The sequence below is a fragment of the Microcaecilia unicolor genome, chromosome 2, assembly GCF_901765095.1.
Source record: "Microcaecilia unicolor chromosome 2, aMicUni1.1, whole genome shotgun sequence".
NCBI classification, from domain to species: Eukaryota; Metazoa; Chordata; class Amphibia; order Gymnophiona; family Siphonopidae; genus Microcaecilia; species Microcaecilia unicolor.
Genome location: NC_044032.1, coordinates 333,327,503 through 333,342,021, shown reverse-complemented (window position 1 = coordinate 333,342,021; position 14,519 = coordinate 333,327,503). Strand labels below are relative to the sequence as shown.

At 46.4% G+C, this 14,519-nt stretch overlaps 1 protein-coding gene across 1 annotated transcript in view; it reads left to right on the top strand.

Moving 5' to 3' along the window:
- Nucleotides 1-14,519, top strand: part of LOC115462048 (coiled-coil domain-containing protein 17-like) — a 290,272-nt gene that overhangs the window by 81,081 nt on the left and 194,672 nt on the right. Inside the window, exon 4 of the mRNA XM_030192096.1 lies at nucleotides 8,126-8,279. Within this exon, the coding sequence (XP_030047956.1) occupies nucleotides 8,126-8,279 (154 nt within the window). The remainder of the gene's footprint in view (nucleotides 1-8,125; nucleotides 8,280-14,519) is intronic.

The following is a 14,519-nucleotide window of genomic DNA, read 5'->3' as shown; positions in this document are numbered from 1 at the left end:
TGTTTATGTATGTGTGTGTGTTTGTGTGTGTGTGTTTATGTGTGTGTATGTTTGTGTTTGCGTGTGTGTTTGTGTTTGTTGTGTGTTTTGTGTTTGCGTTTGTGTTTCTGTGTTTGTGTGTGTTTGTGTGTGTGTGTTTGCGTTTGTGTTTGCATTTGTGTGTGTGTTTGTGTGTGTGTGTTTATGTGTGTGTTTGTGTGTGTGTGTTTATGTGTGTGTTTGTGTGTGTGTGTTTGTGTGTGTGTGTGGGGGGGGGGGTTGCGGGTGGCTTTTGTGGTCGTGCGGTTGGGGAGTTTGCCAGCAGTCTGTAGCGATTCCTAGGCAGGGGGAGGAGTACGGAAACACTCCCCCTGCCTGGGTCGTTGTTTGTTGGAGGGGGTTGCCAGTTGGTAGGGGTGCCTTTATGGATCCCTTTACTCTCTGTGTTCCGCCCTTGAGGGCGGGGCAGAGAGACATGGTGAGTTGGATGGCTTCACCACCATGAACTTGTTGGAATGTAATTGTATTTTACATGCATTGCCTGTCACCTATTATTTCTCTGTGATTACTCTGTGACCTCTGATGTGAATTACTTAGAGAGGTCACACTGCTATGCAACTTCCTGTGGGGGCAGATGCAGCAGATGCAGCACATGGAGCACATGGAGCTCATGATCTCTCCTAACCTGAGAGGATCTATGGTGGTGTGAGCATCCATTACCATCTAAGCACATGGAAGGAGCTGATAATACAAATGTATAGTAATATGTATATATAAGCCTGTCTGATTATAATCTAACTACAAACTGTGAGTAAACAGATGTTTTGTTACTTCAACTTTAAAGTGACTCAGCAGTGAATTATTCAGGGGTGAATGAGAGAGAGATGAAGAAAGAAATTAACATTTCTAAAGCTGAAGCTGTGTGTACTAAAATCTGTTAATTATTTACTACAAATAATCCAACAAAAGGGTTATGGGCCCAGGGTCCAGGAATTGAAAAAGAAGAGAAATATTACCAGGCAGAAAAAAGGCCACATTTTTCTCTTAAGTTTTAAAGGAAAGATTCAGTCTGTCTCTCTCTCCCCCCACACAGCAGACAGAAGGCTAAGAAAATGGCTGAGGGAAGAAATTCACCATTTTTCTATTCTCTCAAGGTGCCTAAATTAACTGAGTTTAATTATCAGCAGTGGGAATTAAGATTCATATGTTTCCTTCGAGCAAAAAGATTAGGTATATGCTTAGACCAAGACAGAACAGCTGAAAATATGGCTGAATGGGACAATGCAAACTATTATGTGAAGTGCATGCTTTTGGAAGCTCTCTCAGAGAAACAAGCCATATTAGTGGAGGGAAAAGATACACCAAAGGACATTTTATATAAACTGAGAACTATGTATGCAACTACATATGCAAAGCAGCAACCAATTTGGTTGGCAGAATTGAATGAAACCAAATTAAGGGATAAAAGTAAATGTAATGATCACATTATGCATCTTATGTCTTCATTTCAAAAGCTAGAACTTTCTGGAATTCCCATGTGTGATGCATTGAAAAGAGCATTTCTTTTTACCTCACTATCAAAGAAGTTTGATGTTTTTAGGTCTGTAAATGAGGCCATTGAAGGGCAATCTTTTGAACAGGCAACATCAAAACTAAGGCAGGAATGCATAATAAATGATTCTGAGGAGATGTGTTCTCAGAGTCAGTCAGAGAGAAATGAAACAAATTTCTTGGCAAAGAACAGAGGAAGGCGGAGCTATGGGAAAACTCCACCCAAGGGCAAGCTGATTTGCTACTCATGTGGAAAGGAGGGACATGTATCTAAATGGTGTAAGGAAACACAAAACACTCCCTCTAGCTCACCTAAGCCAATGGAACTAAAGAATTTTCAAACCAGGAAATGTATGAAGGACAAAGATAAACACAAGGGCTTTCTAATGGCAGAAAAATCTTTGACTATGGTAAATAATAATTCAAATGAAAGTACTTGGATTTTGGATTCGGGGAGCACATACCATTTAACCAATTGTAAGGATTTCTTTCAGGAAATGTGTCCAGAAGAAGGTATTCTTAAAACTGCAAACGCAGGGACTGCTAAGATCCAAGCAAAAGGTATTGGATTCTTAAAATGCAAAGTGTCTAATGAAGTTAAAGAAATTCCTGTAAGTGATGTCTTGTATATTCCCCAAGCAGTTTGCAATATGCTTAGTGTATCTACATTAGATAAGAAGGGATTTGCGATTCATTTTGAAAATAGTAAGTGCACAATCTCTAAAAATGATGAAGTGTATGCTGAAGCTTTTATGCATAATGATGTTTATAAGCTGAACATTTCAGGTGAAGCCTCACATATGGCGCAAGTAAGGAAGAATGATGGTAAATGTAGTCTGGAAATCTGGCATCGCCACCTGGGACATCGTGATTCTAAGGTGATCCAGGATCTTTACAGTAAGCAACTGGCCACCGGCATTCAGATAAGTGCAGATGCTGGTAAAATGGAGAAATGCATAGACTGTGTTACTCAAAAAGGTGTGAGACCCTCATTTCCTGCATACACAGGAAATAGGAGTAATAAAGTGCTGGACTTAATACACAGTGACTTATGTGGACCGTTTAATATCCCATCATTGGGAAATAACAGATTTGTGCTAATATTCTTGGATGATTTCTCTAGATATTGTGTGGCCTATTTGCTGAAAGAGAAAAGTCAAGTCACAGACATGCTGAAGAAATACGTAGCCATGGTGAGCAATAAATTTGAAAGAAAACCAAAGGTTCTTCAGACCGACAATGGTGGTGAGTTCACTTCACAAAGCATGCACACATTTCTAGAACAAGAAGGCATTCAACATATCACAACAGTAGCTTATACACCAGAGCAAAATTCTGTTGCAGAGAGAAAATTTAGGTCACTTGTGGAAATGACCAGGTGTATGCTGTCAGATAGCAATCTCCCTAAAAAACTATGGGGGGAAGCCATTCTCACAGCAGTGTACCTACAAAACAGAATGCCAACTAAAGGCGCTGAGCGCACACCACATGAGACATGGCATGGTAGGAAGCCAAACCTGTCACACATAAGAACATTTGGAAGTACAGCATATGCTCATGTACCAAAGCAAAGAAGGCATAAGCTGGATTCCACAACAGAAAGGGGCATTTTAGTTGGCTATACTCCAGGACACAAAGGATATAGAATTTTGAATCTGAAAACTGGCATTGTTGGCATAAGACATGTTACATATTTTGATGAAAACAAAAGGGTTGATAAAGGCTGGATTATCCCAGATGAGCCTTATCATCCAGAATATGAAACTAGAACCATAATAGACATGCCAGTGTATATAAATGCCATACCAAGGCAGATGTCTGAAAGCAACTCATCTGTATCTAACGAGGAACAGGCAGAGGAAGCAGACACAGAAAGGATCATTGAAGAAGACAGTACAGTTGGAGAAGGGGAATCAATTGGAGAAGAACTCTCAGATTTAGAGGATGCGGAAAGGTCAGACCAACCTGTTGTCAGACGCTCATCCAGGGAAAACAAAGGTGTTCCACCCCCAAGACTGTCTTACCTAACAAAGTCAGCAGAAGCTCAAGAGCCCTTAACATGGGATGAGATTGAGAAAATGCCAGCAGAAGAAGCTGCTGAATGGCATAAAGCTGCACAAGAAGAAATTGATGCATTGGATAAAAATAATACTTGGATTCTTACAAAATTACCTCCTGGCAAGAAAGCTATAGGATGCAAATGGGTATTCAAGTTAAAAAGGAATGCACAAGGAAAAGTGGAAAGGTATAAAGCCAGATTAGTCGCAAAGGGATATCTTCAAAAATATGGAGAAGATTTTGATGAAGTGTTTGCACCTGTAGTGAAACACACGACAATAAGAACACTTCTGAGCATTGCAGTCTCAAAAGGCATGCAAGTCAAACACATTGATGTGAAAACAGCGTTTCTTCACGGAGATATAACTGAAGACTTGTACATGGAACAGCCAACAGGTTTCATAAATACAAAACAAAGACAGCTAGTGTGTAAATTAAACAAAGGTCTTTATGGATTAAAGCAAAGTGCAAAATGTTGGAATGACAAATTGCATGAAATATTGACAAATTTAGGATTTAAGCAAGGTGAAGCAGATAAATGCTTGTACACTAGGTGCACAAATGGACAATATGCATACATTTTAGCTTTTGTTGATGATCTGCTCATTGCAAGCAAAAGTGAGCAAGAGTACAAGGACATTGTAAAGTGTTTAAACCTCAATGTTGAGATAAAAGAACTTGGTAATGTGTCATACTATCTTGGTATAGAAATTGAGAAACAAAATGATGATTCTTATCTTCTAAGCCAGAAGCAGAAAATAAATGAGCTTATTGAAAGTTTAGGTATGCAAGATGCCCAAGTTGTAAGCACTCCCATGATCACTGATTTTCTGAAGGATGAAACAGTAAGAGAACCTTTACCAGATAACATCCAATATAGATCAGCCATAGGTAAGCTTTTATATCTAGCTACCACATACAGGGCTGATATAGCAAATGCAGTAGGAATTTTGAGCAGAAGGGTCAGCTCACCTACCAAATCAGATTGGACTGCAGTTAAAAGGATGGTAAGGTATTTAAAGGGTACCATTGATTGTAAATTAAAGGTTTCAGCCAATAGTAATCCAAAACTAATATGTTACTGTGATTCAGATTGGGCAGGGGATCATTCTGATTATAAATCCACAAGTGGATATGTGTTTATGTATGGAAATGTACAAATTTCATGGGCCAGTCATAAACAAGTATTGTGAGTTTGTCTTCTACAGAAGCTGAATACGTGGCTGTATCGGAAGCGTGCAGAGAACTGATGTGGATTGAAAAACTTTTGCTGGATTTCGGAATAGCTGAAAAGAGACCAATCCAGATAATGGAAGATAATCAGAGCTGCATCCGACTGTCACAGAATGACAAGGTTCAGTCACGCACCAAGCACATCGCAACGAAATACCACAACGTGCGAGAGTTGGCAAAAGAAGGGGTCATCAGTCTACACTATTGTCACACCAGTGAGATGACAGCTGACATCATGACCAAACCGTTACCCAGAGAACATTTTGTGAATCTGCGTATAAAGCTTGGACTTTGTATGAATAAATAATTGCATGACAGTTATGCATGAGAAGGGGTTTGTTGGAATGTAATTGTATTTTACATGCATTGCCTGTCACCTATTATTTCTCTGTGATTACTCTGTGACCTCTGATGTGAATTACTTAGAGAGGTCACACTGCTATGCAACTTCCTGTGGGGGCAGATGCAGCAGATGCAGCACATGGAGCACATGGAGCTCATGATCTCTCCTAACCTGAGAGGATCTATGGTGGTGTGAGCATCCATTACCATCTAAGCACATGGAAGGAGCTGATAATACAAATGTATAGTAATATGTATATATAAGCCTGTCTGATTATAATCTAACTACAAACTGTGAGTAAACAGATGTTTTGTTACTTCAACTTTAAAGTGACTCAGCAGTGAATTATTCAGGGGTGAATGAGAGAGAGATGAAGAAAGAAATTAACATTTCTAAAGCTGAAGCTGTGTGTACTAAAATCTGTTAATTATTTACTACAAATAATCCAACAGAACTTACGAACTGTTTAGGGATTTTGCAGATGGCTTCAGCAGGTTGTCTTCAGAATGTTGAGGTAGCGTTTTATGTACAGACTAGTAAAAAAGGCCCGTTTCTGACACATATGAAACGGGCGCTAGCAAGGTTTTCCTCATAATGTGTATGTTTTGGAGAGTGTATGTGAGAGTGACTGTGTGTGATAGAGAGAGTGAAAGTGTGTGTGTGTGAGAGAGAGAGTGAGTCTGGGTGTGAGCGTGTCTGTGAGAGAGTGTGTGTGTGAGAATGAGAGTGTGTGCAATTGCGTATGGGAGACACAGTGTGATAGAGAGAGAGAGAGAGTGTGTTTCACACAGATACAGTGTGTGCGTGAATGAGAGTGTGTGTGAGGCACAGATTGTCTGTGAGACTGAGTGTATGAGACCAAGCGAGTATGTAAGTGACTGTGTGACACATAGAGAGTGAATGTGATACAATGTGAGACATAGAGTGTATGAGAGTGAGAGACAGAAACACATTGTCTGTGAGAGAGAGAGTGTGTGTGTGTGTGACAGAGATACCTCCCTCCCTCCTTCTCTCTCTATGGTGTCAGGCCCCCCTCTTTCTCTGGTGTCTGAGATTGCTGCCACTGCACCTAAGCAATTGGTGTGCTGGAGGAGAGGAAGAGAGAGAGAGAGAGAGAGAGAGAGTGTGTGTGTGGGGTGGGGGGGATGTGTTGGAGGGGTTCAGCTTGGAAGAAGAGGGGTGTGGGGGATTCAGGATGCGCTGCCAGATGAAAGTAAGTGAGTATGTGTGTGTGTGTGGGGGGGGGGGGGGGGGGTTCAGGAAGCAATGGCAGATGACACAGTGAGGGAGTGTGTGTGGGGGGGGGGGGGGGGCAGGGGGTACAGGAAGCGCTGCCAGATGAGAGAGTGAGTGTGTGTGTATGGGGTTTCATGAAGCGCTCCCATCCTTGAACCCCCTCCCCACCTCAGTCCCCTTCTCTCATTCAAGAACCCCCTCCCCAGTCTCTGCCATCCAAAAACCCCAGTCCCCTCCCCACCCGTCCCCTTCTCCAATCCGAGAACCCCCTCCCCAGTCTCTCCCATCCAAAAACCCCAGTGCCCTTCCCACCCGTCCCCTTCAAGCATCCAAGAACCCCCTCCCCCATCCTTGAACCCCCCTCCCCACCTCAGTCTCCTCCCATTCAAGAACCCCCTCCCCAGTCTCTCCCATCCAAAAACCCCAGTCCCCTCCCCACTCGTCCTCTTCAAGTATCCAAGAACCCCCTCCCCACCTCAGTCCCCTTCTCCCATTCAAGAATCCCAGTCCTCTCCCCATCCGTCCCCTTCTCCCATCCGAGAACCCCCTCCCCAGTCTCTCCCATCCAAGAACCCCAGTCCCCTCCCCACCCGTCCCCTTCAACTATCCAAGAACCCCCTCCCCACCCCCTTCTGCTTCTCCCATCCATGAACCCCTCCCACCTCAGTCTCTTTCCCATTTGAGAACCCCCTCCCCCCCACCTGAGAGCCCCACACCCTTCTCCCATCTGAGTCCCTCCCCACCTACCAGCTCCATTCTCCTGCCGCCCAGGCCCACCACCCTCACTGCCTTAAAAAAAAAACCAATTTGAAGCGCTGGAATAACAGGCAGCAGCGCCTCGCGTCTGCCCTTCTACTAAAAATCTCTTTCACGACGTCATTGGGCCTTCCCACATTGAGTCCCACCTGCCCTCGCGGTAATTGGAAGTTACCTGAGAGGAGGGTGGGACTCAATGTGGGAAGGCCCAATGACGTCGTCGAAGAGATTTTTAGTAGAAGGGCAGACGCGAGGCGCTGCTGCCTGTTATTCCAGCGCTTCAAATTGGGTTTTAAAGGCAGGACAGCGCCGGGAGCGGACTCGCAGCACCCCCCACCCGCTGACATCTGGGGCGGAGCGCCCCCACCTCGTCGCCGTCGCGCGTTGCTGAACTTGGGAGGGAGGGAGAGTGGTGCTCGGGCGGTCGGGGCGGGGCTACCTGAGGCGCGCGGCACGGTTGGTAGCCAGCGTTTCCTTGGCAGGGGGAGGAGTAGGGAAACACGCTCCGCGTGTTTCCCTACTCCTCCCCCTTCCTTGATGCGGTCCCTGGTTTCATTTTTCTGTTGGTTTTCCGCCCTCGACGTCATGACGTTTGACGCGAGGGCGGGGCAGCAAGTCGTTCAGTGGCTTCACCACCACGAACTTACGAACCGTTCTGGGAGTCTGAGTGACTTCAGAACGTTGTCCTCAGAACGTTGAGGGTGCCTTTTATTATATTAGATGGGGCGTGGCTGAGGGCGGGTCTATGAGTGAGGGTGACTGGTCCTAGCCTATGAAGACTACAGGATTTTTGTGCTTCTCAGCCGGAGTGAGCTTCTCTGCCTTGGAGTGAGCTTCAGAACGTTCAAGGTGGGATTTATTAATATAGATATCTTGATTACTGTACTTGGAGGGTAGAAGTTGTAATTGATTTGTGAGTTATTCAACATTCTAGTCATTTAAAACTAAGCAGTTCTTATTCCTTTTTAGATATTGTACAAAGGCTGAATGAACTGACTGTTCAAAGTAAGCACTCTGACCAACTGGAAATGATGATAAAGCAACTGAACACACAAGAGAGAAAAAATGAACAACTTTTGGAGTCTTTGAAACATCAAATAGAAATGCTACAGATAGAATCAAAGTAAGGAAAGTTATGCTATTTCATCTTGAGATTTTGAAAATTCGCCTTCTATAAGTTCAATTCTTCTTTTTCATTTACATAATGGAGAGGATGATTTCAAATTGCCAAAAACAGCGAAGATGACACCAAAAATGGAAAAAAAAAATTCGAAGTTTTATTATTATTATTGTGTCGTCTGTTTTTTATTTTATTTTTGTATTCTATTTTTATTTATTTTTTTCTTCCTTTTTTATTTTTTTTTATTATTATTTTTTCCATTTTGGGTGTCATCTTCGCTGTTTTTTGCAATTGTTGTTTTTTTGCGAAGACTGGTTTCTTCTGTGTTTTGGATGAGGATGATTTCAAAGCCATTGATTTACATATATATTTATTTATTTCACATGCTTGATATACCGCACAAAATAAAGTGCAGCCCCACCCTCCGCCAAGACCCATTCCGCACCCATTACACCCCTACCCTACCCCCTGTTGTACCCCTACCCCAACCCTGTCATGCCCCTGCATCATACAGTCACCTTGACCCCTCCCCCCCCCCCCCCCCCAAAAAAAAAAAGCCAAGCCTGATTCTATATGCAGTGAAAATACTGGTAAAGTAACAGAAATGCATTTTCTTTCATACTCTGCTAAATATAACAGGAAAAGATGTACATTTCCCAAAACAGAAAACATCCATGAGCATGTGTGTCCTGCCCCCCCCCCCCCCCCCCCCCCGCAAATTGCTGAGTGGCAAGTGCTTCACTTGCTGCACAGCCATTTCTTTAAAAAAAGACTTCCCTTTTACCTGCTGCGGTAAAAGGGGGCCTCTGTGTGAATCAAAACAGCTTGGTAAAAGGGGCCTTAATTTATCCAGGCACTGGTCTGAATATCAGCGTGATTAACTTCTGGGTCAGCGTTCATACTCAGATATTCAGTGCTAGGAACCACACATGCCCCAGCATTGAATATCCAGGGATAAGCCAGCCCATGACTAGAAGCAGCTTACAGTCCGCTTACCACTTTGGGCTGAATATTACCCCCTAACTCTCTAGGTTGAAGGCTACACTGCTGTGTAGACAGTATTCAGATCCTCTATACAGGTAGTCAAGACGCAGATATTTCACCCCTGCAAACTTGTTTGACTGGCTGAACCTTGTGAACATGCCAGAGTCTCAAATGCCCCACATTTCATGTTTCTTCTGTTGTTGTAGCAGCAGATTTGGCATAGGCACCCTGTATAAGACGGTTGGGGAAGCTAAGCCTCCTCAGCCCCAAGCCCAATCACTTCAAATTAAAAACCGGCAACACACAGGCCAGCCCAGGTGCTTGCTTTTCTCCCTCTCCCCTTCATTATAACTCCCCATGGTCCATTCTCCTAACACGCCTCGATCCTTGCTGGTAGCAATACCGCAGCAATTAAAACAGGCTGCTTCAGGACCTTCCCTGTGACACACCTCCCCTCCTATGATGCCACCTCCTGTTTCTGTGCAAGCAGGGCACATCACAGGGAAGGCCCCAAAGCAGCCTGTTTTAATTACTGTGATATTGCTACCAGCAGCAATCGAAGCATGTTAGGAAAATGGACTGTGGGGAGTGGGAATAAAGAGGGATAGACAGTCAGTGGATCTGGTGTGTGGGGGGGGGGGGGGGGGTAGGGTTACCATATGGCTCCAGAAAAAGGAGGGCGGATTGAGCCAGCCGGGTTTTACTTCCATTGCTTTCCCGGCTGGCTCAATTACTTCCATTGAAAGCAATGAAAGTAAAACCCGGCTGGCTCAATCCGTCCTCCTTTTTCTGGAGCCATATGGTAACCCTAGGGGGGGGGGGAGTGAGATATGCTGCTTGACTCAGCGGGGAGAGGTACTGCTGGACCTGAGGAGGGGGAGGGTGGAAGACACAGAAAGGGAAAGTTGCTGCTGGATCCAGGGTGAGGAAAGAAGTGGAAGGGACAGACAGGAAGAGGTGCTGCTGGTTCTGGGGGGTGAGAGGAAGGAATGGACAGGAAGCACTGCTGGACCTGGGGGGAGGAGGAAGGGATGGACAGGAAGAAGTGCTTTTGGACCCAAATGGGGAAGGAGGATGGGACAAACAGGGAGAGGTGTTCCTGGACCCAATAGGGGGAGGAGGAAGAAGGGACAGACAGGGAGAGGTGCTGGACTCAGGGTGAGGAAGATGGAGAGAAACTGGACCAGCTGGGGTGGAGTGGAGGGGAGAGAGAGAGAGAAAAACTGCACTGGGGAGAGGAAGAATGGGGGAAAGATGCTATAAGAGAGACAGAGAGAGAGAGGATCTGGGGAGGGGGCAGATGCTTGGCTATGGGGGGGGGGGGGGGCTGCAGGAAGAGATACTAGCTCCAGGGTGGGGGATGTGAGAGGATGGGGAGTGATAAGGGAGACAGAGAAGAGATGTTTGGCATGGAGGGACACTGCCTTGAGTGAATAGCTTCAAAAAGGCGGTAAATAAATCCCAATAAATAAATAAATAAAATAAATAAATAAATAGGGACAGAGAGAGGCAGTGCTGGATGAAGATAGAATAGGAACACAAAACAATGCTGGACATTGGGGGGAGATAGGGGTACAGAGGGGCAGTGCTGATCTCGGGAGAGATAGGGACAGAGGAGCAGATGCTGGACAGGGCAAGATAGGGATACAGATGGAAGATGCTGAACATAGGAGGAGGATATGGACAGGGACACAGAGGAGAGATGCTAGACATGGGGGTGGAAAAGATAAGGACAGGCAGAGAGGCTGGATAGGAAAGCAGAGGGAAGATGGATTCAGGTCAAGAAGAGAGAAGAAACCCTTGAAAGAGTGGAAAAAAAGCAGAAAAGAGACACTGAGTTAAAACGAGTGATAAAATGCTCAGACCACAAAGGTAGAAAATTATTCTCCGAGAACAAGCAGGCTGCTTGTTCTCACAATTGGGTCGTCTTCCGTGATGGCCCAGGAGACCGGCAAATCCCTAAGAGAACAAAAAACTTCTAGAACGCACCGGCGCGCAGGCAGAGTGAACTGCACATGCGCGAACGGCTTCCCGCGGCGCGAGCATGCCCTCCTTAGTTATTTTTATCCGCATCTTGAGTGACATGTCTTTTCGCTGTGCTCATTTTTTGGCCCAGGAGACTTCGTCTAGCGTTTTCCGCTCTCCTTTTTTCTTCTTCGTTTTTGTATTTTATTACAAATATTTTTAAAAAAAGTTAGTTTTTCCCTTATTTTCTTAGGTTTTTTATACACTTGTTTAAGTTTCCTTCTTTTTTCGTCACGGCTGGCTTTTAAGCTGCTCGGCCGGTTTTTGTTTTCCTTTTTTGTGCCTTTTTAATTGGTACGATCGAGTCGTTTAATTTCGCTGCCACCGTTTTTCCATCCATGTCATCGAGGACTCCCAGCGGCTTCAAGAGTTGTACTCGCTGCAACCAGACCATCTCGGGTAGTGACCCCCACACGTGGTGTCTCCAGTGCCTTGGGCCCGATCATTTGCCAGCTACTTCTAAGCTGTGCTCTTTAATGAAAAAGCGGACCCAAGTGTCTCGGGAGGCTCAACGTGAGAAACTTTTTGCGGATCGGTCCGGTCTTTCAGCATCGGCATTGGTACCGAGGTCGGCGGCATTGATCTTTGAGAGCGCAGGTAATGGCTGCCGAACGACCGTATTGCGCTGGGAGCAGCGAGGCATCGAGTGGGTCTCCACCTGTCTCGAGGCCTACTGTTATGCAGGCCCCCTGGGACCAACCTTCGTCGGACCCGGCCCCGAGGAGGCGTGAGGATTCCACGTCCTCCTCTTTGGTACCGAGGAGCCTCGATGACGGACGTCGAGCGAAGGCTAAGAAGCACTGTCATCAATCTTCTTCCATGCGAGGTACCGAGAGCTCCAGGGAGCTGAAGGATTCGGCACCCGAGAAGCGTCGGCACCGAGAGGACCGCTCACCCTCTATACAGGAGGTGCCGATGCGTCGGTCTTCTGGCAGTCTGGTACCGGCTCCCAAGCCCCCTCAGATTCTGCCACTGACTCATGCGCTGACCCTTCAGCCTTTTCCGATGGAAGCTCTCAACGAGCGCATCAGGGCCCTTCTTCCAGAGCTTCTGGAAGGATTGCTGCGCCAGTCTACTTCAGTGCCAGGGGTGCTTGCGCCTTCTGCACCAACTGTTGAAGCGGCATCTGGTCCTTCGCCTGCCACCCAGGTCGACTCTCTTTTCGACGTCGGCGGAGGAAGCTTCGCTGCAGTCCAGGCAGGAGTCGACTTCTCTGACATCCCTCTCGAGGTCGTCGTTCCTCGACGTCGAGACAGGCTCAGATTCGGGCTGCTTTTAGAGAGCTTTTGTCCGACACCGATGATGAGCGCTCGTGGGAGGAAGAGGAAGATCTCAGATACTTTTCTGAAGAAGAGTCCTATGGGGTCCCTTCTGATACTACTCCGCCAATTGAAAGAAGGATGTCTCCCCCTGAGAATCTTTCTTTTTCCTCCTTTGTTCGGGAAATGTCTAAGGATATTCCCTTCCCTATGGAGTTTGTGGATGAACCCAGGGCCAAGATGCTCGAGGTCTTGGACTATCCTTCTCCACCCACAGAGGTTGCAACGGCCCCCTTGCATAACACACTCAGGGAAGTTTTTATGCAAAACTGGTCATTCCCTCTATCTAATCCAGTGGTCCCCAAGAAAGCTGAGTCCCAGTACAGAGTCCATGGAGAGCCAGTAATGGTGAAGGCCCAAGTACCTCATGATTCTGTGGTGTTGGATTCTGCTGTCAGAAGAGCCAAGAGTACTAGAGACTATGCCTCGGTGTCCCCAGGCAGAGAGTCTAGGTCCTTGGATTCTTTTGGGAGAAAGACGTATCAGGCCGCTATGCTCGCAGCCAAGATCCAAACATACCAGCTCTACACGAGCATCCACTTGCGGAACTCGGTGAGGCAACTGTCCAGTTTGGTCAAAGCACTTCCTCCGGAGCTCGCCGAATCTTTTCACCAGGTGGTCAGGCAGCAGAAGGCGTGTCTCAAATTCCTGACAAGGGGTACTTACGACACTTTTGATGTGGCATCCCGAGTAGCTGCTCAAGGTATAGTGATGTGCAGACTCTCATGGCTACGTGTCTCTGACCTGGATCATAAGACCCAGCAGCGAATGGCGGATGTTCCTTGCCGGGAGGGGGGGGGGTGGATAATCTTTTTGGCGAAAAAGTAGAGGACATGGTCGATCAGATGAAGAAGCACCATGATGCTATGGATTCTCTCTCCTGCCGTGCATCTTCTGCTACTGTCTCCTCATCTAGGAGATTTTTTGGAGGGAAGAGGAGTGCTCCCTATTCCTACAATAGGCGTAGGTACACTCCTGCTTCTCGGCAGCCTGTCCAGGCTCAGTCCCAGCACGTTCGTTCCCGTCAATGGCGTGCAACTAAGGCCCCTGCAGCTCCCCAGCAAAAGCAAGGGACGGGCTTTTGATTGGCTCCAGTGCAGCATAGCCTGAGAAAAAGTGTCCGTGCCGGATGACTTGCCAGTCGGAGGGAGGTTGATATTTTTTCACCAAAGGTGGCCTCTTATAACCTCCGACAGGTGGGTTCTTCAAATGGTCCAGTTAGGATTCAATCTGGAATCCATGCCTCCAAATTGTCCACCGGGAGCTCAGTCCTTCAGGTCCCAGCACAAGCAGGTACTTGCAGAGGAACTCTCCGCCCTTCTAAAGGCCAATGCGGTCGAACCCGTTCCACCAGGGGAAGAAGGGCTGGGATTCTATTCTAGGTACTTCCTTGTTCAAAAGAAAACAGGGGGGATGCGTCCCATCCTAGACCTAAGGGCCGTGAACAAATTCTTAGTCTGAGAAAAGTTCAGGATGGTTTCCCTGGGCACCCTTCTTCCCATGATTCAAGAAAACGATTGGCTATGCTCTCTGGACTTGAAGGATGCCTATACACACATCTTGATACTCCTAGCTCACAGAAAGTGTCTTCGATTTCGGTTGGGAACTCGGCACTTTCAGTACTGTGTACTGCCCTTTGGTCTCGCGTCTGCGCCCTGGGTTTTCACAAAGTGCCTGGCAGTTGTCGCAGCATCGCTACGCAGACTGGGAGTGCATGTGCTCCCTTATCTCGATGATTGGCTGGTGAAGAGCACCTCGGAGGCAGGCGCTCTACAGTCCATGCAGATGACTATTCGAATGCTAGAACTACTGGGGTTCGTAATCAATTATCCCAAGTCCCACCGGTGCCGGAAAGAATATTTGAAGCGGGGGAGTCGGAGAAACTAAACAAATTCTCTGTAACCTTGGAGGATGT